Below are 24,286 nucleotides of genomic sequence, written 5' to 3' on the forward strand. Positions count from 1 at the left end.
GTTAAAAATAAATAAATTTTACATAAATTTCGTAAATACTATGAAACAAAGTATTAGATTTTTATTGATAACTAGCTGTTACCCTGTGTGCCTCGCTACACCTAAATCGATTAAAACTCTTAAGGGTTTTTACTCTGTGTTTTATTTATTGTTGTAAAACTGTTACTTATTTATAAAACATATTGGTATACAACATTTTTGGTTTTCCACCTGGCGCGTAAATGAATAAGCACCTTGGTATTCCCACTCTCGAGCATGCGACGAACAATTGGCCGTGGGAGAAGCACGGTTCTTTCAAATTGACGCCGCACACTTGAAACGTTTGCCCTTACGATTTGTTGATGGTCATCGCAAAGGCAAGACGTACTGGGAACTGCAAGCGCTTAAATTCAAACGGCATGTCCGTTGGAATCATGGGAATGCGTGGTAAGAGTACGACATCACCTGCTGCCTTGCCATTTAGTATTGTTGCTTCAATCAAATTTGGCCACAATTTTTTGACTGAAAGCCTTGTGCATTACACAAAGTCCGTGGATTAAGATTTCGTAGAAGTATAATGGGTGAACCGACTTTCAGGACCAAACGATGCGGTGGCAGACCGGGGGGATCCAAAGAATTCAAGAACTCAGTTGGATAATTGACTACTTCATCTTGATTCAAAACGCTATCAATCGATATATATGTTGTAGCTTCTCCTGGCAGTTTTTCTTGAATGGCAAAATTGATTTCGTTGACGTGTACATTTTTTGGTGCCAATATTGCGCGTTCACTTAAATAATCGTTGCGTTGATAGTATTCAACAATATTCGGAAATACACTTGAAATCAATTCTTCCTTCGATTGTAAAAGTGTACAAAAGTTGTTCAGCAATGTGATCAAACCGGTATCATCGATTGGTATTTTGCCTTCGCCAATGTCCAACAACTGCTTCGAAAACGCCGCTGCGGATCGATCATTTTGCAATTGGACTCGCATATTGATGGTAAGAGTCAGCCTTTGAACATGTCTCCACAAAACTGACGATTTTAAACATGCGTTTATTTCGTCGGCAGGAGTTGATCGAGGAATGACTGGCAAAGTTTGCCGAAAATCGCCGGATAATAAGACTAATGCTCCGCCAAAAAGTTGTTGCTTTTGGCGTAAATCTTGCATTGTTCTATTGAATGCTTCTAATGACTTTTTGTTAGCCATTGGGCACTCGTCCCATAGAACTATTCCAGCTCCTTGCAAAACTTTTGCCATTGCTGAATTCCTCGATATGTTGCACGTTGGTGTTTCAACGACTTGGATGTTCAACGGTAATTTCAACGCAGAATGTGCTGTTCGGCCGCCATCAAGTAGAGTAGCAGCGATGCCTGACGAAGCAATTGCCAGCGCAATTTTCTGCTGTGACCGTATAGTAGCAAGAATCAAAGAGATCAGAAACGTTTTCCCTGTACCACCGGGCGCATCCAGAAAGAAGAATACACCGGCGTTATTGTCAACCGCTTGTATAATCTTATCATAAGCATTTTTCTGCTGAATATTTAATTTGGTAATGTTAGCTTGTATGAAAGCACGCATTCATTGCAATCGTATTGTTGTTCACGTTGAAGCTCATGGTCAAGCATATCAATCACTGAACGATTGGGCACAGTTATGCCAAGTTGCGCTAATGCCTTATTCGCAATTGTAAGGCACAGATCTTCAACCAATATCAAAGCAACATTATACATTTGTAATGTATATAGCAAGTCTGCGTCCGATGCTCGATTACGCGCCAAAACTAATAAGTCCTCGGTCATGCAGCCTTTGTACTTATTCCACAGTTCTTGCGGATTTGACGGAAGGCATGTAGATATTATTATTGCGAATAATACGCGTATTAGTTTTGGATGAGATGTGAGTGATGCGTCATGAAGTGCGGTGTCCCAATGCATATCATCTTCTAACAAATGCAATCGCTGACATGCTTGACGATACGTCACACACAACTGACCGTCAACAGTTTTTAAATCATCAAATGATCTTGGTCCGCGCACGTTGACTAATAGCAGACGCAAATAGAAACATTCGGCGTTGTTCGGATGGATGGTATAAATGCGTCCTATGCATCGGTTTTACGGACATTTGGATAACCGTCAACACGCTCCCCTTGCTTTCGTCGTTGAAATGTTTTCGATGATGGATTCCAAGTGAAATATTGTGGTATTTCGGAATATAGCAATGTTCTTGCAAATTCATCGGTTTCACACAACTCGAAAAAGGTAGTAAGTGTTGTCCGCGGTGGTCGTGCTGCGCTCTGTTGTATATTGTCTGCAGTGAAATAAACGCGTTGACCATTTTCGAGATGAACTGCCAAATGAAGAACAACGGGATGCCAGTCGTGTATTGGAAACGATAAAATGCGCCATACCGCTTCGTTGCTGCTTATATAACGGCCCATTTGGTATTGCTGAATTTCATCGATTGTCTGATAATCAGCCACTCCGAAAACTGCCATATCACTGCCCTTATTTACGTATTTGCAGATGTATTTAATCGATTTGACAGAGTTGCAATATTCTACATTGATGTGCGCTTCGAAAATTTTTGACAACTATGGTGAATACGGCACGACCCAACGATTATCAACATCAACGTCTTGATCCCGAACTTTTATGACCGTTGAATTACCACCATCTTCAGCGGATCGACGCCGATATAATTGATATCCGTCATTTCCAGTGATTGTATCATCAACTAAAGCTCTAGGATAGCGCTTTGAACACTTATTGTCAATCATGCATGGTGACGTTGGATTAATAGCGCCTCAAGGGCCGTGGATCATGTTTTTTGTTACAACGTCGAACAATTGTGGGTCGATTGCTTCATCTGGAATTTCCGCTGAGATGACTTTGTCAATCTGATCTGGTCGTATTTTGCGAACTAACCAAATCAAGATGTGTGCATGCGGTAATCCTCTTTTCTGCCATTCGATCGAGTACATCCAGCATCGAACTTCTCCAAAAACACAAAGTTTCACAATTAAATCCATCATTGCTTTTTGCTTTTCCCTGAATACACGTGCTGTCAAGTCGTGACGATCAGTTGTTGATTGACCGGGGAACAAATGGCATTTGATGTCATTCCACTTGGGATTGCACGTGAACGTCATGAACAGATCCGGTCTGCCGTAATGGCGCACATACGACATCGCATCTTGCGCATACTCGTGCATATGGCGCGGACTGCCGATGTATGTGGCTGGCAATATTGTCAGACGTCCAATGCTATTCACATTTGCATCATTCATTACGGCGTCTCTCAAATGGATGTACTCTTCAGAACGCAATTTCGCTTGGTTGAATCGAATAAAGTTGACACGTTCGGTCTCGATCTTCGCATACATGTCAACCAAATACCGATGGAAAAGCTTGCGACATTTCAGGATGTAGTTATCTTCTTGCGGACGAATCATTATTCTGTACGAATAGAAGTTCATCGCACTGAGTTTTTTCGGTGTTTCTTGGCCTATAAATGAACAATACACAAAATATTGAATCGTAAGTAGCATTTCTTCTCAGAAATTGTACTTTTTTTTACCAGTAGTTGGATTCATCAATCGCATATTGATGGGATAGCCGTCATCACCTCTCCACAATAATATCGGATATTGTAATGCATCATAACTACGGTGTAGCTCGGAAACACGCTGAAGTTGTTCGTTTCTACGGTGCAGTACAATATCTCGCGATTCAAACTGTTCGCCAACAATGACGATTGCCACCTCATCGATTGTTGGTGGGTTGAATCGTCTGGCATGCTGCCCCATCGGCATTTTGTCTGCTCTGATGACGATTCGATGGTTATCAGACGGCATGCGGTCCAATGCGATTTTGAACAATCGAATCAATTCATTGTGCTCATTGAGAAATCTTTGCAAATTTAGTACGATTTCTCGCCTTGTGCCGGTCGCAATTTTACATCGTTGATTTAGTTGGTCAGTTTCCTTACCGATGAAATATATTTGCAAAAATTGATAGTCGGCATCGACAAATGGTATGAGCAAGCCTGCTCGATGGTATATTTGTCCCTGAATCTGCAGAATAAAAATGTCAAATGTTTCACTGGAAATTCCATGCAAAGTAATCACCTTGAACGTCGGCATAAATGGATCTCTAATGATCTTTGTGGCACCAAAAGAAGTCATTTGAAAGCATGAATTGTACGCTTGTATGTTCTGCAAGAAATGCTTAGACGTCGGCGATTCTCCAGTGAGCAAGGAATGTAATGGTTCTGGTGGCGGTTCCAATGCAGGCAGTTTCACTTTGCAACTGGAGCAGCACATGCCAGCTGTTTCTCCTCGAAATTTCGCTGCATTGCAAAGCGTACAAATAATATCCATTGCTCCGATGGCACCATGCAGGCTGTAGTCGCAGTCAGGATCGTAGTGAAAGCCAACATGTTCCATTTGATCGCGAAGGCGGACAGGAACTCGGCCTTGACGGTAATTTGGCCGTTGATTGTCGGCGAATTCAGCTCTAATCTGTGCACGCCGCTCTCTGTACACCGCTCTACCTCGGGCATTCACTTGAGCGCGTTGCTCTTCGCTGTGATTTCTTCTTAACACTCCAGTGGTCGCGCCCCTTTTTGTGCCGTTAGTAGTCGCGCGTACTACATGTGTAGAACATTTTAGACATAAGGGTTTGAAACGAAATATTCGTAAATAAAAAAATTTGTTTTAATAATAATAAGTAACAGTTTATTATAAAACCAAATCAACCAAAAAATATTCATTTTAAACATATTAGGAACTTAAAATCAGACTTCTTGCGAATAGTTATTCGTAAAACGTAAAAGTATATACACAAGTGGTCTACTATTGTAGTACGCGCGACTACTGGAGTGTTAATATTGACATTCGACGTGAATCACTCGTATGCCTGCCAACCGTATTACGTTGGCGCTGTCGAGGCATTTTCTAGAGTATACATATTTTTAAGTACATAAATAAAAATGTAAAAATTAACCTAAAACTACATCTTAAACTACACACGCATATGCAATAAGACCCACCAACAGTGTATTTGCAAACCGCATGGAAGCACTAACGAAACAATAACAATACTCACTTGCTTTGTGTGTGTTGCACACAAAATCGGTTCGAATAAATGTAGCAAATCGATGGAACTAAATCTGGAAAAAACACACAATGTTGAAACACTTTTTTTTTACACACACCGCGCATTTTCAAGCGACAATCGAACCGCATGGCATCACATACGAAACAACAACAATACTCACTTGCAGAATGTTAATCACGTTGAAATCAGAGAAAAATACACACAATTTTAAAATATGTCAATAGAAAGAACAAAAAGGCAAATACGATCAACATGCGATGTCAATGTTTTTTATTAGTTGTAAACATCCGCCAGTTGTTTCTGTTTATTAGAAAGGAATTAAAAGGCATTTGACAGGACTACCAATCTTGCGGCAAAACATTATTTCATGAGAATTTGTATAGGCGGGATGTATCATTTTATTTTATTTTTTTTTTGCAAAACGCGCAATGATACACACATTAAATTTCTTATGTGCACCCTCCAAACAGACCCCAATCACCCCTGAAAATTTCATTGAAATCGGGCAAGCCGTCTAGGAGGAGTATGCGAACAGGAAGTTTTGCCACTTAATTTTATATATATAGATTATGTTTTTGACGATTTTATAGAAAATTTAATATTTGTTATCGACATATTTATTTTCATTCAAGTTTAAAACCATCTCTGAATAATGAAATGTAATAGATTTTGTGACTGTGAGTTGGAGACACTTTTTGTGACTTGAGACGATTTTGCTATTCTGTAAGTAACTGTCACAAAATCTATTACATTTCAGTATTCAGAGATGTTTTTACACTTTAATGAAAATAAATATGTCGATAACAAATATTAAATTTTCTACACCTAAATCAAAAAACATAAGCCAATAAAAAAATATATATGTTGACTTTGTTTCATAATACTTACGAAATTTATGTAAAATTGAATTATTTTTAAGATTTTCCTATTTAAGTCGCTTACAAAATATAAAAAAACGACAATCGATTAATATCTATGATGATCTCAATTCAGTATACTCAAAATGGCAAACAATAGTTCTTTTTTGTTTTGTGACGTGCTAACTATCAGGACTCAAATTTGAGTCAATATTTTGAGACTAACGCCAGAGACTGTCTAGTCAATAGTTACTAGTCACAAATTGAGGCAAATAGTGACTACAGACTGCTTACTGAATTCCACTGTTAGTGTAACAAAGCGTTTTTATTAGCGGAAAGGTAGCGCAAAATGTCTCAAATAGTGACTAGAGACTGCTTACTGAATTCCACTATTAGTGTAACCAAGTGTTTTTATTAACGGAAAGGTCGCGCAGAGTTTGGGTGAGCCTGCTACACAGGTAGGCATAGCTGCTTTTTTTTTACTGATGTATGAGACCTTAAGAAACAGTTATAAACGATCCAACAACAGCACGGTTGTAAAGTTCAATACTGTTCCGAAGATTGTCATATGGAGGCTTTAAATAAGTACCATCGAATTGTTTGTGCTTTGCATGCAGACGACACACAGCCCATAAATGAATTGAAAGGAAGAATGTAAGCTAACAACAATTACTTAATAGTTAAATTTCATATTATTATTCATTAAAGTCGCGAGCGAATTTCTCCACACTTAGGTTGCCGGATTTATCTACTTCGAAGCATGACTAACCACTGTTGTGTACCAAACGCTCATTTGACATTTCCTTATTCAAACGACATAGTTGTATTGAAACCGGCAACACCTATACAAGTTGGTAAAGAAATTTGTATATTTTACTTGGGTGAGTGCATGCTGGAATCACAACTATTTTGTATGTCTGTGTAGAAAGATTTCTTTACATTAATCTGAAATCTTTCGTTTGGTTAAGAAATGTTAACAACTAAAATTCTAAGGTAACCCATGTTAAGGTGTAAAATGTTATGGGAAGTACAATTCCCACGACAGCCGATTCTATGCACCGAAATTGACTCGAATTTCATTCGACCTAGGGCTGTTTTTTCGTCGTCCTAATCCCGCTTGAATCGGTAAGTGTTAATCTGTTGATTGTTATGGATGTAAACAAAAGATTTTAAAAACAATTTTTGACGTTTCTTAACATGAAATCCATGGTATCCAACGTAGATAACATAATCGTATCATCTTATTTAATGTAGGTGCCTTAAGCGGCCCACCCACGACAAATTTGTTTGACAAATCTGTTTGAGTTTGAGGTGGTTTTTATCGTGAGTGGGCATGTTGTCAAACGGATTGAAGGTTTGCGACAAATTTCTAAAACTAACAACCGATTTGTGGATTCGTTTGTCGTGAGTGGCGAGGTTTGCAAACATTTGGTCAGTTGGTTGAAATTTTTGCAGAGTAAACATCAGCGGATAAAAAAATGGCAAGCGTGAGCAAACATTTTTTTGGAAGAGTTTATTGAATTATTTAAAAATGAACCGGCCTTATGGCAATGCAAAAGTGAAAATTATAAGAATAAATGCCAAAATGATAAGTCGTGGAAAAATTCAGCTCCATTGAATTTAATAGATTTACATGGGAGTGGTTATATCTCTCACATAACCACTCTTTCATCCATTCTTTCTTCATTATTTTTTTTTTGCATTTGGCTTTTTTCGCTTCATGCACTGGTGTATTACTAGCAGCGCAATTACATCATCCGCGTTATAATCAGACATGTTAACTCCGCGAAGCACACAATGGAAATAAAATTTGTCAAATCGGTTTGTCGTGAGTGCTCAACCGTCTTCAAACAGATTTGTCAAACAAATTTGTCGTGAGTGGGCCGTTTTAACAAATACAAAAAAAAAATATTTAATTCTTTCTATCATTTTAGATATTTTTAAATTTCGGAGAGAAAAATCTCAAGCCGGACCAAATCATTAGGTGTTTGATTTATAAGATCCAACGATTGATCTCAAGAAAGATTGTGTGATGTAAATTGACGTATTTAGTATTGTAAATTCTACGAAGTATAACAATATAAATTATATATGAATCATACATAAGCTTCTTCCAAAAAAATAATGTTAAAATAGTAAATACCACATATAAATCTTGCCAAAAAATTGCTTGTAAGAAAAAAAATTCAGTTTGTAATCTATATATAAATGGTAATATTTAAAAGCTAACCCTAAATAATTACAGAAAATTTGTAAAAAATATAACTGTTATATATAAACATAAGAAAATATAAAAAAAAAATAAAATAATAATTTCAATTGTTTTATATTGTTACAAAAGTAGTATTAAGTTGTATTTGTATTGCTATATGCATCCCTTATTATGAACAATAGCTGTAGGTATATGGAATAGCATTTGTCTTGTTGTAGACATCTGGCGCCGCGGCTGTCTGCTTGTCGAAACAATGGACATCTGGCGCCGTAGCCGTCTGCTTATCTACTTAAACAATTGCTGAGTCTGGCGCCACGACTGTCTGGTTGTCTAAGCAATTGCTGCATTTGGCGCCGTATAGCATTATGTTCTGGTAATTTCCAGACGCAATATTCTAGAAGGACACGTCGGCATCAGCGAGAAGTGCGTGGCTATATAAGCCTTGGCAGCGCCAACATAATAAACCAGTGCTAAGAGTAAACTGATATAGTGTAGACGAGTTGTAAAATGAAGAGATTTTGTTGAAGTGAATTAAACGGCTTTTAGTTTTATTTGTCAATCCAGAGATACGAACCTAGTAAAGTAAAACTAGCAAGGAGTAAATTCGCAACAATATATAAGGAAAAAGGTGACCGATACGATAGGCCGTGGTAACCAATGAATAACCAAACAAATAACCCATAACAAGGGGCGAGTTAACTGATGCACCAATTTTCTGTGACCAATGAATAACGAAATAAATAACTTATCAATAAGTTTTCTGTAACTCATAGGTAATCAAACAAACTATTTTCAATAAGAGATGGTTAACAAAACAAAAAGCCAATGAAATGGACGATGTTAAATAGAGAGTAACAGATAGTTTTCCAAAATAGAGCAAAAAATATATGTAGCGCCGACGTGTAGTGAAAGAAGAAAAATAGTTACTTTTTTCCCGATGCTAGAACAAAAGTAACCTATCGGACAACAAATACATTAATATCTGATAGCCTATCGGTGACTAGTTACCTAACTTTTACCCGTCTTGTAGGGTATCGTTGAACAAATCATTGGAATCTTAAAAATACATTGGAGAATTTTATTATTTGCAGGAGAGGAGGATATCATCCCACAAATGTGGGCAAGGTTTGTTAACGTAAAATGGGTTATGATACTCAAATTTTGATCACACACAAGAAATAGACACCGGGGTAGCAAATAAATTTTACTGTATTAAATTTAATTTGCAAATTATTTTTTTAACTAATTTTTTTTTTGTAACTTCTTAATGATGTATTCCTTTCATTGGTTTCTTGTTTCTGTTCTATATTATTAAAAATTAGAAAAAAAAACAAAAAATTAGAAAAGAAAATTTACTCACTTTTTCATAAATTGTCTGTAACGATTGGCAGTTTTCATTCGAATGACATTTCGAACGAACGGATACATTTATATACTAGTTCACGTATGTATGTCATAATTCGAAACGTTCACGGATCTAATGATTCGACCACAGGTTCCACAACTCCCCTAAACATATTGTTTTATGGCGGGATTCTGTAACCAGTCTCTAGTCTCTATTTGAGACATTTTGAGGCAAAGTCTCAATTTGAGACTAGTTACTATTCACTAAACAGTCTCTAGCGTTAGTCTCAAAATATTGAGACCTGGTAGTTAGCAGGTTACAAAACTAAAAAGAGCTTTTGTCTTTTTGAATATACCGAATAGAGATCATCACAGATATTAATCGATTGTCGTTTCTTTATATTTTGTAAGCAACTCAAACACGAAAAGGTTAAAAATAAATCAATTTTACAAAAATTTCGTAAATATTATGAAACAAAGTCAACATATATTTTTATTTTTATTGATAATCATGTTTTTTGACTATGTTATAGAAAGTTTAATATTTGTTATCGACATATTTATTAACATTCAAGTGTAAAAACATCTCTGAATAATGAAATGTAGTAGATTTTGAGACTGTCACTTACAGAATAGCAAAATCGTCTCAAGTCTCAAAAATTGTCTCTAACTTAAAATCTCAAATTTAGAGACTTGAGACTGTCTCAAGTTACAGAATCGCACGGTTAATTGTACTTACTATGTCAATACATACATACGTTTGTATAGATATGATATTGTTACAAAAAGTAGTATTAAGCTGTATTTGTATTGCTATATGCATCCCTTATTATGAACAATAGCTGTAGGTATATGGAATAGCATTTGTCTTGTTGTAGACATCTGGCGCCGCGGCTTTCTGCTTGTCGAAACAATAGACATCTGGCGCCGCACTGTCTGCTTGTCTACTTCAACTATTGCTGAGTCTGGCGCCGCGTCTGGCGCCGTATAGCATTATGTTCTGGTAATTTCCAGACGCAATATTCTAGAAGGACACGTCGGCATCAGCGAGAAGTGCGTGGCTATATAAGCCGTGGCAGCGCCAACGTAATCAATCAGTGCTAAGAGTAAACTGCTATAGTGTAGACCATTGTATAACCCTCCAAGTAACAAAAGAATCAGCTGTTTTCCAGGAATCTTTCACAGCTGAGATCACCTGATCGAAATCTGCCTTTTTTAGGCACTGAGATGTAATTAAAAGGATGTAGTCGATCAACTTTTTTGTGAAAAAATATTTGTAACGGAAAACATTAATGAAAACTTTCAAGAATATTTTTGAAACAAAAGTTTATTGGATATTTATTGCTCTTCCTCACCACCTCTGAGGTTGCAATGCAGGCGCGTTACCGATCTTTTTTGGGTGTTCGGTTCCCCAGGAGGCCTATTTTCACCCTTTTTATATATACAGTTTACAATCTACTTATTATAAAAAATATAACATTCACTTATTTATATTATGTACATATTTATATATGTACATACGATAATATTATGTACATAATTATATTATTTTTATACATAAAACTCACCTGGACATTTCCCCTTCTGATGGGAAGGGATACAGCGGCACCCCCAAACTGCAACCAGCAACACACTTTCTGCAAGGCATCCTATACGAAAACAAACAACAAATATTAACAAATTAATTAATTAATTAATGTTACTATACTTACATACGCTGAATATCTCTTTGAAAATGTTTTAATTTGCTTTAAAAATCAAACTTAAAATTACTATTGAAATTTTTGTAAGCTTCTTAAGCTTAGAAAAATGTCCGTTGAAATGATTTGACACATTACACCGTTGCACGAAATACATAGTTTTACACAAATATTATATAAATATTTTTTTATAAAATTGGAAACATTTAATAATATATTGATACAATAATTAATATTTTGGACAAAACTGATTAAATTTAATATTTAGGAATTTAAATAATCGAAAAATATTTGAATATTTAATAAAAATATTGTTAAAGTTATAAATTTTAAAACCGAACACGGCAACACACTACATCAGATTTGAGGCATTTGAACGTTTTAGTACTAGAATATTTAGGGGCAACCCGTACCAAGTGACTAATTAGTAGCGGAATACTTGGGGGCAACCCGAACCAAGTGCCTAATTCGTAGTAGAATATTTAGGGGCATCCCGTACCAAGTGCCCAAATTGTAGTATATTTTTGCGTATGTATTAGTGAAAAATGAAGGATTGGTTACTTGTAGGTTTATACAATGGTGTAGACGAGTTGTAAAATAAAGAGTTGTTGAATTGAATTAAACAGTTTTTGGTTTTATTCGTCAATCCAGAGATACGAACCTAGCAAAGTAAACTAGCAAGCAGTAAAATCGTAACAATTGGTGTCAGAAGTCGGATTGTCAAATAATCCAAATTCAAGATGGTTAAATTCGGAGAATTGAGAATTCAGCAATTAAAAAAGGAACTGGAGGAGCGTAATTTGCCGATAAGCGGGCAAAAGGCGGATCTGCATGCACGACTACGTGAAGCAATGGAAGCGGATGGAATTAATGTGGACGAGTTCGAATTTGATAGGCCAGGAACTTCTACAAAGGTAGAAGAAAAAGTAGAAGAACAACGAACATCATCAAGTGCAGACATGAACATGCTGTTAGTGGCTTTTAAGCAAATAATAGCTGAAAATATATCACAAATAACAGAAAATGCAGTGCAAACAGAAAATCGTCTGGCACAGCAAATAGCTGAAAATACATCACAGTTAAAGTCCTGCCTTACACAACAAATGACTGAAAATAATACGCAGTTAGAAAAGCGTTTGGTTCAACAGATTACGGAAAATACTAGACAACTACAAAAACAAGTGCAAGAGAAATTTTCAAAATTTGAAGACGAATTAAGCACTTTAAAAAATGACGAAGAAAATTTAAAATCAGAAGTTCTTCAATTAAGTAATCGTGTGCGAGAACTGCAACTACATGGCCCTGCACCATCAACAAATAATCAAAGATTGAAGGCACCCACATTCGATGGAAGTATTCCATTTCAAATTTTCAAACTTCAGTTTGAAAAGACAGCAATGGCCAATAACTGGAATGCAGCGGACAAAGTGGCGTCCTTGTTTGTATCATTGAAAGGACCTGCTGCAGAAATCCTTCAGACTATTCCAGACTCTGAACGGGACAACTATGAGGCATTGATGAGTGCGATAGAAAGACGATGTGGTAGTGAGCACCGGAAACAAATATACCAGACCGAACTGCAAAATAGGGGTCAGAAGATGAACGAGTCATTGCAAGAGATCGCAACTGAAATCGAACGACTGGCTCATTTGGCAAATGCAGATGCACCTGTGGATTACATTGAGAGGGTAAAAATTCAATGTTTCATAAATGGAATTCGAGATGTGGACACCAAACGCGCCACATATGCATTGCCAAAAAGAACATTTGCTGAAACGGTTTCGCACGCCCTCACACAGGAAACAGCTTCCCTACTAAGTAAACCAGCACACAAAGTACAAAGGGTTGAAATGGAACAACCGGCGCTGATGGAAGAAATATTGAAGACTCTGAAGACAACCGCTGCACAGCGAGTAAATACAACAGGCAGATGTTTCAACTGTAGAAAAGCGGGTCACTTTGCCCGAAATCGCAAGATAAAAGTAAACCCATTAAAATGGAAACAACCAACAGAACACCGAAAGAGGATTCACCACAAAAATGCGGATGCATTATTACATCGCCCTTGTCCACTGGAATTTAAACATTGCTCCAAATGAGAAGGAAAAGAAGGTATAATCGACGTGCGATCACTGAATATAGAACCTGAAGATGATTGGACTCCTCATCGCATCAGAATCAATCAGCTGGAGGACCCTGATCTTGCAAAGCTGGTAATGGCCAAAGAAAATGGGGTACGACCACCAAAGGAACAAATAAGTAGTGAGAGTCCAACTGCAAAAGCATATTGAGCCCAATGGAACAGCATAAACCTTGTTAATGGATACCTTCATCGTACCTGGGAAAGTGAAGATGGCAAACAGTCTCGTCTGCTGATCATAGTACCGAAGTCCATGATTCCGAAAGTGTTGAAAGAATATCACAATGGACCTAGTGGAGGGCACCTTGGAATTACAAAAACTATAGAGAAGATTAAACAACGGTTCTACTGGATCGGTTGTCGAGATTCCATAGCAGAATGGGTAAGTAATTGCGTAGAGTGCATGGCAGCTAAAGGTCCTAAAGCCAAAAGTCGCGGTAGGCTACAACAGTACAACGTGGGATCACCATTTGAACGAGTCGCAATGGATGTTGCAGGTCCGTTCTCAACCAGTACGGCCGGAAACAAATATCTACTGGTTGTCATGGACTATTTTAGTAAATGGCCTTACCAAACCAAGAAGCGAAGACAGTAGCCGAAGCGTTTGTAGAAAATTGGATAACAAGGTTCGGAGTGCCCATCGAATTACACTCAGATCAAGGCAGGAATTTCGAATCTTTCATTTTCCAAGAAGTCTGTACATTATTGGGCATCCACAAGACACGGACAACAGCGTTACATCCACAATCAGATGGAATGGTGGAGAGATTCAACCGAACGCTCGAAGAACATATGCGGAAAATCGTTGATAAAGATCAACGGAATTGGGACAAGTGCATCCAGATGTTCCTGCTGGCGTATCGTTCAGCGAAGCACGAGACAACTGGTTACACGCCAGCAAAGATTATTTTCGGATCTTAAGTTTGGAACGAATCCTACAGCTGTAAGAAATGATGGAGATTATTGTTCTGCCTTAAAGGAAGAAATGAATGAATTGCATCTAATGGTAAGACAGCATACGCATCTGATGAGCAATAAGATGAAGGACCGGTTCGATCAAGCGGCAAATTCAAAAGGTTTTGAAAAAGGTGATCTGGTCCTGTTGTACAATCCACTTCGAAAGAAAGGCTTGTCCCCGAAACTGCAGACAGCATGGGAAGGACCCTATATGGTGATGAAACGACTTAATGACGTGGTATACCGCATACAAAGAAATGGGAAAGCACGATGTAAAATGAAAGTAGTACATTTGGAGAGGCTTGCCCCATTTGGTTCAAGAGGATTTGTGCCTAATCGGGACGATTAGGCTTTAGTGGAGGGCAGTGTTACAAAAGTAGTATTAAGTTGTATTTGTATTGCTATATGCATCCCTTATTATGAACAATAGTTGTAGGTATATGGAATAGCATTTGTCTTGTTGTAGACATCTGGCGCCGCGGCTGTCTGCTTGTCGAAACAATAGACATCTGGCGCCGCACTGTCTGCTTGTCTACTTCAACAATTGCTGAGTCTGGCGCCGCGGCTGTCTGCTTGCGTCTGGCGCCGTATAGCATTATGTTCTGGTAATTTCCAGACGCAATATTCTAGAAGGACACGTCGGCATCAGCGAGAAGTGCGTGGCTATATAAGCCGTGGCAGCGCCAAGGTAATCAATCAGTGCTAAGAGTAAACTGCTATAGTGTAGACGAGTTGTAAAACAAAGAGATTTTGTTGAAGTGAATTAAACGGTTTTATTTGTCAATCCAGAGATACAAACCTAGTAAAGTAAACTAGTAAGGAGTAAATTCGCAACAATATTGTATGATAGATGCATATGAAAGTTTTAAATGATGGAAGGTGTGATTTACATACATATGTATGTATATTATTATTGTAATATAGTAAGTATTTAGGATATTATGATTAATTAGAATATCAATTTTGCATAAATTCATAATAATTCGCAAAATGATATTCATACCAACATGTAAACGTATATACATATGTATGTATAACCAAAAGGTCAACATACATCTGTAATACAAATATATCTATATTTCTGAGCATATTTTTCATTCAATGCTCAGGTCTGTTCATGCGAGTTAAGGAACGTATTCCTTATTATACTATCTTATCAAAATATCCTAAACAAACAACCATCGAAACAACCTTATGTTTCAGTAAACAGAAAAATATTAAAGAAAATTCATCAAAAAATCCTTATCTTGGAACAATAGAAGTGCACTATTAGTACAACAAACAATAACAACCCAAATAGTTATTTACTAGTAAACAACTAGCATCTTAATAGTGTAAGTAGCACTAACCGTGCGATTCTGTGCTGTGATACAGTCTCAAGTCTCTAAATTTGAAATTTTAAGTTAGAGACATTTTTTGAGACTTGAGACGATTTTGCTATTCTGTAAGTGACAGTCACAAAAGCTATTACATTTCATTATTCCGAGATGTTTTTACACTTGAATGGAAATAAATATGTCGATAACAAATATTAAATTTTCTATAAAATCGTCAAAAAACATAATCATCAATAAAAATCTAATACTTTGTTTCATAGTATTTACTAAATTTATATAAAATTTATTTATTTTTAAGTTTTTTGTGTTTGAGTTGCTTACAAAATATAAAAAGACGACAATCGATTAATATCTATGATGATCTATATTCAGTATATTCAAAATGGCAGACAAGAGCTCTTTTTAGTTTTGTGACCTGCTAACTACCAGGTCTCAAGTTTGAGTCAATATTTTGAGACTAACGCTAGAGACTGTTTAGTGAATAGTAACTAGTGACAAATTGAGATTTTACCTCAAAATGTCTCAAATAGAGACTAGAGACTGGTTACAGAATCCCGCTATTAATCTCGTTTCCGATATAACTTGAATCTAATATAACTTGAAAACTATCTGTGCGACTCTGATTTAGCACCATCTACTTGTCAGCATTGGAAATCTATTACTTTATTACAGAGGATTTAGACACTTCAAAAGGAAAAAAATGTACGCAAACAAATGAATTAAATAAAAACAAATGAAAAAAATTAAATAAATAAAAAAAACTGCGTTCATTATTTTCATTATATGGAATATATTAAAAAAATGACGTCTTTTGTAAGAAATTTCTATACAACAATTTTTTCTTTTAATGTATATTAATATACATACTAAGCGATGCGAATTCTTGAATGGCAAACACATCTGTTTTATCATCTATCCAACGGCAGTGGAACAGCTAAATTAGTGAAGAGATTAAATGTAATTTAATTATTTAAAGATTTTGGTGCGAATACAGTAAAACCCTCCATTCTTACCTATCCTTAATTGGTACAGCGCGTTGTATTTCCCCCAAATCTAACAGTCATACATACATATATCGGCACAATTCTGATTTCTTTGGCGCCGCGATTTGAAAGAGGAAGTGCTCCTGATTAAAAAATATTATAGGTACCGCAAACGCTTAGTTTACGAGATATTCGACCTTAAAGTTCAAAAATTCGCAAAATTCGAAGATTTCAAGAAGCTATTTCACCACATTAAACACACTTTATTCACATTTTTCTGTTCAAATCAATTAAATTTTTCGCAAAAATAAGGTGGTTATCGGGTTATGTGGTTATGTGATTAAGTAAACAACAACAAAATGCGTTATGACAAAATAACCAAAGTTGACCAACCTAGGCCCTTGTTTACAGATTAGGTGGTTGTTTGCTTATTTCCAGTGTTAGAAAGTCGTTGGAATTTTACTAAATGGCAGCACAAAAAATAAATAAAACTAAGCGAATGGCATTTCCATTTAGATTTTCTTATTGGAAAATCTGCTATTAACAGCTGTTTTTTGTTTACAATCAGCAAATTATGCAAGATGTCTGCAAATTTTATACAAAGCATATTTTGAACCCTTAAAGTTCGGATTATTTAATAAGCATATCTTCTTCTTTACTGGCGTAGACACCGCTTACGCGATTATAGCCGAGTCAACAACAGCGCGCCAGTCGTTTCTTCTCTTCGCTACGTGGCGCCAATTGGATATTCCAAGCGAAGCCAGGTCCTTCTCCACTTGGTCCTTCCAACGGAGTGGAGGTCTTCCTCTTCCTCTGCTTCCCCCGGCGGGTACAGCGTCGAATACTTTCAGAGCTGGAGTGTTTTCGTCCATTCGGACAACATGACCTAGCCAGCGTAGCCGCTGTCTTTTAATTCGCTGAACTATGTCAATGTCGCCGTATATCTCGTACAGCTCATCGTTCCATCGAATGCGATATTCGCCGTGGCCAACGCGCAAAGGACCATAAATCTTTCGCAGAACTTTTCTCTCGAAAACGCGCAACGTCGACTCATCGGTTGTTGTCATCGTCCAAGCCTCTGCACCATATAGCAGGACGGGAATTATGAGCGACTTATAGAGTTTGGTTTTTGTTCGTCGAGAGAGGACTTTACTTTTCAATTGCCTACTCAGTCCGAAGTAGCACCTGTTGGCAAGAGTAATCCTGCGTTGGATTTCCAGGCTGACATTGTTGGTGGTGTTAATGCTGGTTCCTAAATAGACGAAATTATTTACAACTTCAAAGTTATGACTGTCAACAGTGACGTGAGTGCCAAGTCGCGAGTGCAACGACTGTTTGTTTGATGACAGGAGATATTTCGTCTTGCCCTCGTTCACTGCCAGACCCATTTGCGTTGCTTCCTTGTTCAGTCTGGAGAAAGAAGAACTAACGGCGCGGGTGTTGAGACCGATGATATCAATGTCATCGGCATACGCCAGCAGCTGTACACTCTTATAAAAGATTGTACCTGCTCGATTAAGTTCTGCAGCTCGAACTATTTTCTCCAGCAGCAGATTGAAGAAATCGCACGATAGGGTGTCGCCTTGTCTGAAACCTCGTTTGGTATCGAACGGCTCGGAGAGGTCCTTCCCGATCCTGACGGAGCTTTTGGTCCCGCTCAATGTCAGTTTACACAGCCGTATTAGTTTTGCGGGGATACCAAATTCAGACTTTGCGGCATAAAGGCAGCTCCTTTTCGTACTGTCGAAAGCAGCTTTAAAATCGACGAAGAGGTGATGTGTGTCGATTCTCCTTTCACGGGTCTTTTCCAAGATTTGGCGCATGGTGAATATCTGGTCGGTTGTTGATTTACCAGGTCTGAAGCCACACTGATAAGGTCCAATCAGTTTGTTGACGGTGGGCTTTAATCTTTCACACAATACGCTCGATAGAACCTTATACGCGATATTAAGGAGGCTAATCCCACGGTAGTTGGCGCAGATTGTGGGGTCTCCTTTTTTATGGATTGGGCATAGCACACTTAAATTCCAATCGTTGGGCATGCTTTCGTCCGACCATATTTTACAAAGAAGCTGATGCATGCTCCTTATCAGTTCTTCGCCGCCGTGTTTGAATAGCTCGGCTGGCAATCCATCCGCCCCCGCCGCTTTGTTGTTCTTCAGGCGGGTAATTGCTATTCGAACTTCTTCTTGGTCGGGCAATGGAACGTCTTTTCCATCGTCATCGATTGGGGAATCGGGTTCGTCTTCTCCTGGCGTTGTGTGTTCACTGCCATTCAGCAGGCTGGAGAAGTGTTCCCTCCATAATTTAAGTATGCTCTGGGCATCGGTGACTAGATCACCTTGGGGGGTTCTACATGAGTATGCTCCGGTCTTGAAACCTTCTGTAAGCCGCCGCATCTTTTGGTAGAATTAATAAGCACATACCTTCAATAAAGTCCATTTCCTGAATAGCAGAACTTATTTTAAATTCGATTATTTTGCTTTTTAAACTTTGTTTAGGCATTTTATAAGTTGGAATTTCGTTGAACTAAAATTGTAAACAATGAACAGCTGTTTGTGTAAAAATAAGCGAATAACCATACAACATAGCTCACGGAGCATAGAGGTTATTTTTAATCTAATAATCACATAATCCGATAACCACCTTACCGTGAACAGCATAATTATATATACATATTTATAAGTAATATTATATAATAACTAGCTGACCCCGCAGCCGTTGTCCTGTGTGAAATTATGTAATTTGAAATGAAAAGAAAGTTTTGCCATATAAAATATTTTTAGGTAATTTCATTGTAGCACTCTGTGATAGGGTTGTCGAAAAAATATCGATACATCGATATATCGATATAATTTTTTCAATGTAACAATATTTTTGAGCGATATTTATTGTTTCGATATATCGAAGTATCGATATAATATTATAAGTATTGAAAAGGTATAAAAACGATATTTTTATGATCAAAAATTTCTAAATACAGTTAGTATAAAAACTGTTTAATCCAAACAAATACTCCTCTACATTACTCTCACAAATTACGTAAAGTAATAGAAGCGTAATGCAGAGGAGTATCAACCGTCCCAACTTCACTCAACAGGCGAAAGAGGAGAAAAAGAAAACATCTTTTCCCGCGTTTTTTACAAAACGATTGTGGGCACACTGTTCTTCAGAGTTAGGTGTCATACGAGATCTGATAATATTGCTTACCCCATTTAAGCAAGCTACTGAAGAAATTAGCGGCGATCAGTACGTGACTTCAAGTTTGGTGATTCCCATTGCAAACTTACTTCAGAGAGGCCTTGAACAAGTAAAGCCTTTCACCGAATTTGGTATTGCTGTTCAGAAGAGTTTGCTAAATTTAGTTATTGCAAAACTAAAACCACTAGAGCGACATTTACATCTGGCCAAAGAAACAATTTTAGACTCACGCTTTAAGCGTATTCATTTTGGTTCAGCGCTAGCTGCTTCCACTGCAATAACCGAACAGAAAAATTCCGAAAAATCTTCGCCGTCGTTGTGGTCCGGACATGAAAAAATTATGATAGATATTGCTGCAGCTTCACCCAACTCTTTACTTTCAACTTCAACCAGTGATGGTATGCCTAGCGAACTAAACCATATCTAGATCAGCCTATAATACCCGGAAAAGAGAATCCAAAAAAATTCTGGTTTGATTGTCGTCATTTTACCGCAGTCCTTTCCGACATAGCTCTAAAGTATTTGATATCGCCTGTGTCCTCGGTTTCCTCGGAGAGAGTGGCATCTGTTGTGAATCTCGCAGTACCCAATAACAGAAGTCGGCTTACAACCGAGCACGTAAATCAAAGAGTTTTTCTTATGTCTGTATCAGATAAATATTGGTTTGATTAATAAAGGTTAATGTTTTAATTGTTGTTCTTGATTTATTAATAATTATGTCTATTGGTTAGTATTTATCTAGTAAGGTAAGATGATTAAAGTAGATTAGGCCAAATATTTTTTTTTTTCATATCATACCGATATATCGACATTTTTAAATAAAAATATCAATGTCGATATTGATATATTCAAAAATTACCGATACAATATATATCGATACTTTATTCCATTTCCGACATCCCTACTCTGTGATAAACGATATTTTTCGTTTTGTTGTCAGGTGCGAAAACGATCAAAGCAGGTGGTTTTCCGACACGGGAAGTTGTCCGTGTGAAAAACATGCATTTTCCAGATTCAGGCCACAAACACTTAATGATTGGCTATGTCATGGCGAATGCGAGACGAATTGGAAATTGGATTCGCTTAAGCTCGAATGGCATATCGGTTGGGATCATTGGAATTCTCGGAATGAGAACTTCCTCACCTTTGAATTTTCCTTTTAGTCTCGCGTGAATCACATTGGCCATGAGTTTTGTGACCGCTAATCGCGTTCCGTTGCATAATTTTGGTTGGTTGAGATTGCGAAACATGATGACGACTGAACCAACCTTCAATTGTAAATTGTGCGGTGGCAAGCCAGGCACATCCAATGAATTCAAGAACTCGGTTGGGTAGTTGGTTGCTTCGTCTTCGTTTGTTACACAGTCGATAGATTTGAAGGAATGCAGTGTCCCAACGATTTGATTTTGAATTTTGAAGTTTAAGTGATCCACATCCTTGTTCTTTGCTAAAATTACTCTTTCACCCAACCAATCGTAGTTTTTGTGGTTAGCAATGGTGTTCGGAAACACTTTGTTGATGAGCTCCTCTTTCGATGAAACGAAATTGCAATGCAACTCACATGTTTGTCGTCAGCTGAAGTTTCCACACATAACGCCACAATGTTGATGATTTGAGGCAAGCAAAGTAAGCGAACATTGATCTCATCGGCAGCGGTTGATCGTGGTATTACTGGCAGTGTTTGCCGGAAATCGCCTGAGAGTAAAATCAATGCACCCCCAAAATGTCTTGCGTCATTACGCAGATCTTTCATAGTGCGATTCAGAGCTTCTAACGCGCGTTTATGCGACATTGTGCATTCGTCCCAGATAATGATTTTGCTTGCTACCAAAACTTTGGCCATTGCTGAATGTTTCGCTATGTTACATGTCGGTTCTTCAACCGCTTGCAGGTTTAATGGCAATTTTAATGCAGAATGAGCGGTTCGGCAACCTTCCGACATCGTTGCCGCTATTCCAGAAAAAGCAACTGCTACAGCAATTTCTGATCTTGCACGAACTGCACCCAAAATCAATGATATGAGGAATGTCTTTCCAGTTCCACCGGGCGCATCAAGGAAAATCATACCGATATTTCCATCATCAATTGCCTTCATCACCGTATCGTACACTTCTTTTTGTTGAGGATTCAACAATGGTACATTCGTTCGAACCAATTGGCTTAATGCATTTGTGTCGTATTCACGTTCACGCTGCAATTCTCGTTCGAAAGCGTCGTTTACTCCACGATCAGGCGACGTCATTCCTAACCTGGCTAACAAACTGCCGCACATGAGGTAACACATGTCTTCTATCAAAACCAAAGCCTGGTTGTGCATCTCTTCATTCATATCAAGATGGGGATTCTATGAATGGACACGAACTCGATGCAAAATACTTCTCCCACAATTCACGTGAATTCGATGGAAAACATGTGGAAATAATGATCGCAAATAATGTGCGTATCTGATTTGAAGATGCGGAAACAGTTGCTTCAGCGATTGTCGTGTCCCAATGCGTATTGTTTTCCAGCAAATTGAGCTCCTGACATGCAACACGAAATGTTGGCAGCACTACACCATTGACAGTTCGAAGTGATTCAAATGATGTCGGGCCACGAACATTCACCAGCAATAGTCGTAAGTAAAAGGATTCATCATTTTTCGGATGAACTGTATAAATACGGCCAAGAGCTTCAGTAGAACGCACATCCGGATGACCAGGAACTACATTAACTTGCTTTCGACGTTGAAATTTCTTCGATGAAATATTCCAAGTGTAATAACGCGGCATCTCTGAGTAAAGCAACGCACGTGCAAACGGATCACTTTGGCAAATCGAGAAGAAACTGGTCAATGTTGTCGCTGGTGGGTTTTGAGCACGTTGAGCGGCATTTGCTGGGGTGAAATAAACTCGTTGACCGTTCTCCAGATGCACTGCCAAATGTGTAACACTCGGATAGCGTTCATGAATGGGAAATGAGAATATACGTCAAATCGCCTCATTGCAGCATACGTATCGACCAATTTGATAGCGCGTGATTTCATCATTGGGGTCAGGAGCTTGAAGACCAAAAGCCGCTATGTCACTGCCCTTTTTGACATATTTGCAGATGTTCTTGATGGACTTCACTGAATTGCAATACTCCACGTTACAATGCGCCCTGAATGTTTTGGAAAGAAGTGGCGAATACGGAACAACCCAAGAGTTGTCGACCATGAAATCATTTTCTTTCACTTTGACTGTGATTGTTCTACCGCCATCATCAGAAGATCGACGTCGATAAAGTGGATAACCATCTTTGCCAGTGATGATATCAGCAGTCAAATTTCGTGGATAACGCTTGGAACACTTGCCGTCGACCATGCACGGTGATTGTGGGTTACGGCCCATGAATCATGTTTGTAATTACGACATCATGCAGGTCTGGATCGGTTTCGGGATCAGGAATCTCGGCAAATATGATGTCATCAATTTGGTCTGGCTGCATTCTTTCGACTAACCAAATGAGAATGTGTGCATGCGTCATGCATCAATGGAATACATCCAACATCGAATATCCCCAAAGACACGGTGCCTAACAATATAGTGCATGAACGACCGGATTTTTTGCCTGAATATACGTGCCGATCGCTTGATGTTTGGCCAGGAAGCAGCAGTTGAACAATTTCTATCCAATTAGGATTGCACGTGAAGGTGATGAACAGGTCTGGACGGCCGCAATGACGTACATATGTCATTGCATCTTGCATATATTCATGCATATGACGTGGACTGCCAACGAAAGTCGCCGGTAAAATAGTCAACCGACCAAAATCAGACGCATTTCCTTCGGTGCTAATTGCTTCGCGTAAATGAATGTACTGCTCCGTACGTAGTTTGGTAGTTAACTTTTGCGCGATTCTACTGTATTTATATTTATTTTAAATCGGTATTTTGATTTTTTCAGGAAAATTTTGATATATTAACCAAACGGATTTTTTATTACAGGTTTTATATATGATTACATCTTCCCGCAAGGGTTTTTTGGGGGGATAATATGTGAAAATGTGTGTGCGAGTTTTATCGCCAATTGCTGTATTCCTCCTCTTGCTTCAGGCTTTCAGCTGCCTGGCTTATTGTGCGTGTTGTTGTTGGTAGGTGTGTTTATATGTTTTTAAGTTCGCGCCCGATTTGATTTTAGATTATTTTTTTTATTTTCGCTTTCGCGCACGATTGTGTGGGGTTTTGTTTGTTTAAAATTTTTGTTTGTGCCTGCTGAAACTGTTTGTTATATTTTCGTTCTCTAATCACCGCAGTTTTGTACACTTGATTTTTTGATTTTTGTTTTCTGTCTTTTTTTCCTCTTTTTTTTTAAGTTTTCGCGCGTTTGTTTGTTTCTGTTTTATTTTCGTAAACTGTTTGTTAATATAATTTTTTCAAATGCACTTTTGTTTTTTGTTTATTCACTTTTGTTTACTGTACTGCACCTT

General features: G+C 37.9%; 2 protein-coding genes across 3 annotated transcripts in view; one reads left to right on the forward strand and one right to left on the reverse strand.

Annotated features, from left to right (window-relative positions):
• The window catches only part of LOC105225265 (UV radiation resistance-associated gene protein), an 81,126-nt gene that overhangs the window by 28,099 nt on the left and 28,741 nt on the right, over positions 1–24,286 (forward strand). Inside the window, exon 6 of one of the 2 annotated variants that reach the window (XR_007421904.1) lies at positions 17,435–17,897. The exons of the other annotated variant lie outside the window; for it this stretch is intronic. The gene's annotated coding sequence lies outside the window, so the exon portion shown is untranslated. Of the gene's footprint in view, positions 1–17,434; positions 17,898–24,286 lie in introns of those variants that run through there. 2 annotated transcript variants of the gene reach the window in all.
• Positions 21,222–22,355, reverse strand: LOC125777010 (uncharacterized). The gene has a single exon (XM_049450759.1). It carries the CDS (start codon positions 22,163–22,165, stop codon positions 21,290–21,292), a length of 876 nt encoding a protein of 291 aa, XP_049306716.1. The 5' UTR covers positions 22,166–22,355; the 3' UTR covers positions 21,222–21,289.

Source organism: Bactrocera dorsalis, chromosome 1 (assembly GCF_023373825.1).
Source record: "Bactrocera dorsalis isolate Fly_Bdor chromosome 1, ASM2337382v1, whole genome shotgun sequence".
In the NCBI taxonomy this organism is placed as follows: domain Eukaryota; kingdom Metazoa; phylum Arthropoda; class Insecta; order Diptera; family Tephritidae; genus Bactrocera; species Bactrocera dorsalis.

Excerpts from the sequence above, each read along its gene's own strand:
- LOC125777010 (XM_049450759.1), bottom strand. The coding sequence starts at position 22,165 with ATGAATGAAGAGATGCACAACCAGGCTTTGGTTTTGATAGAAGACATG.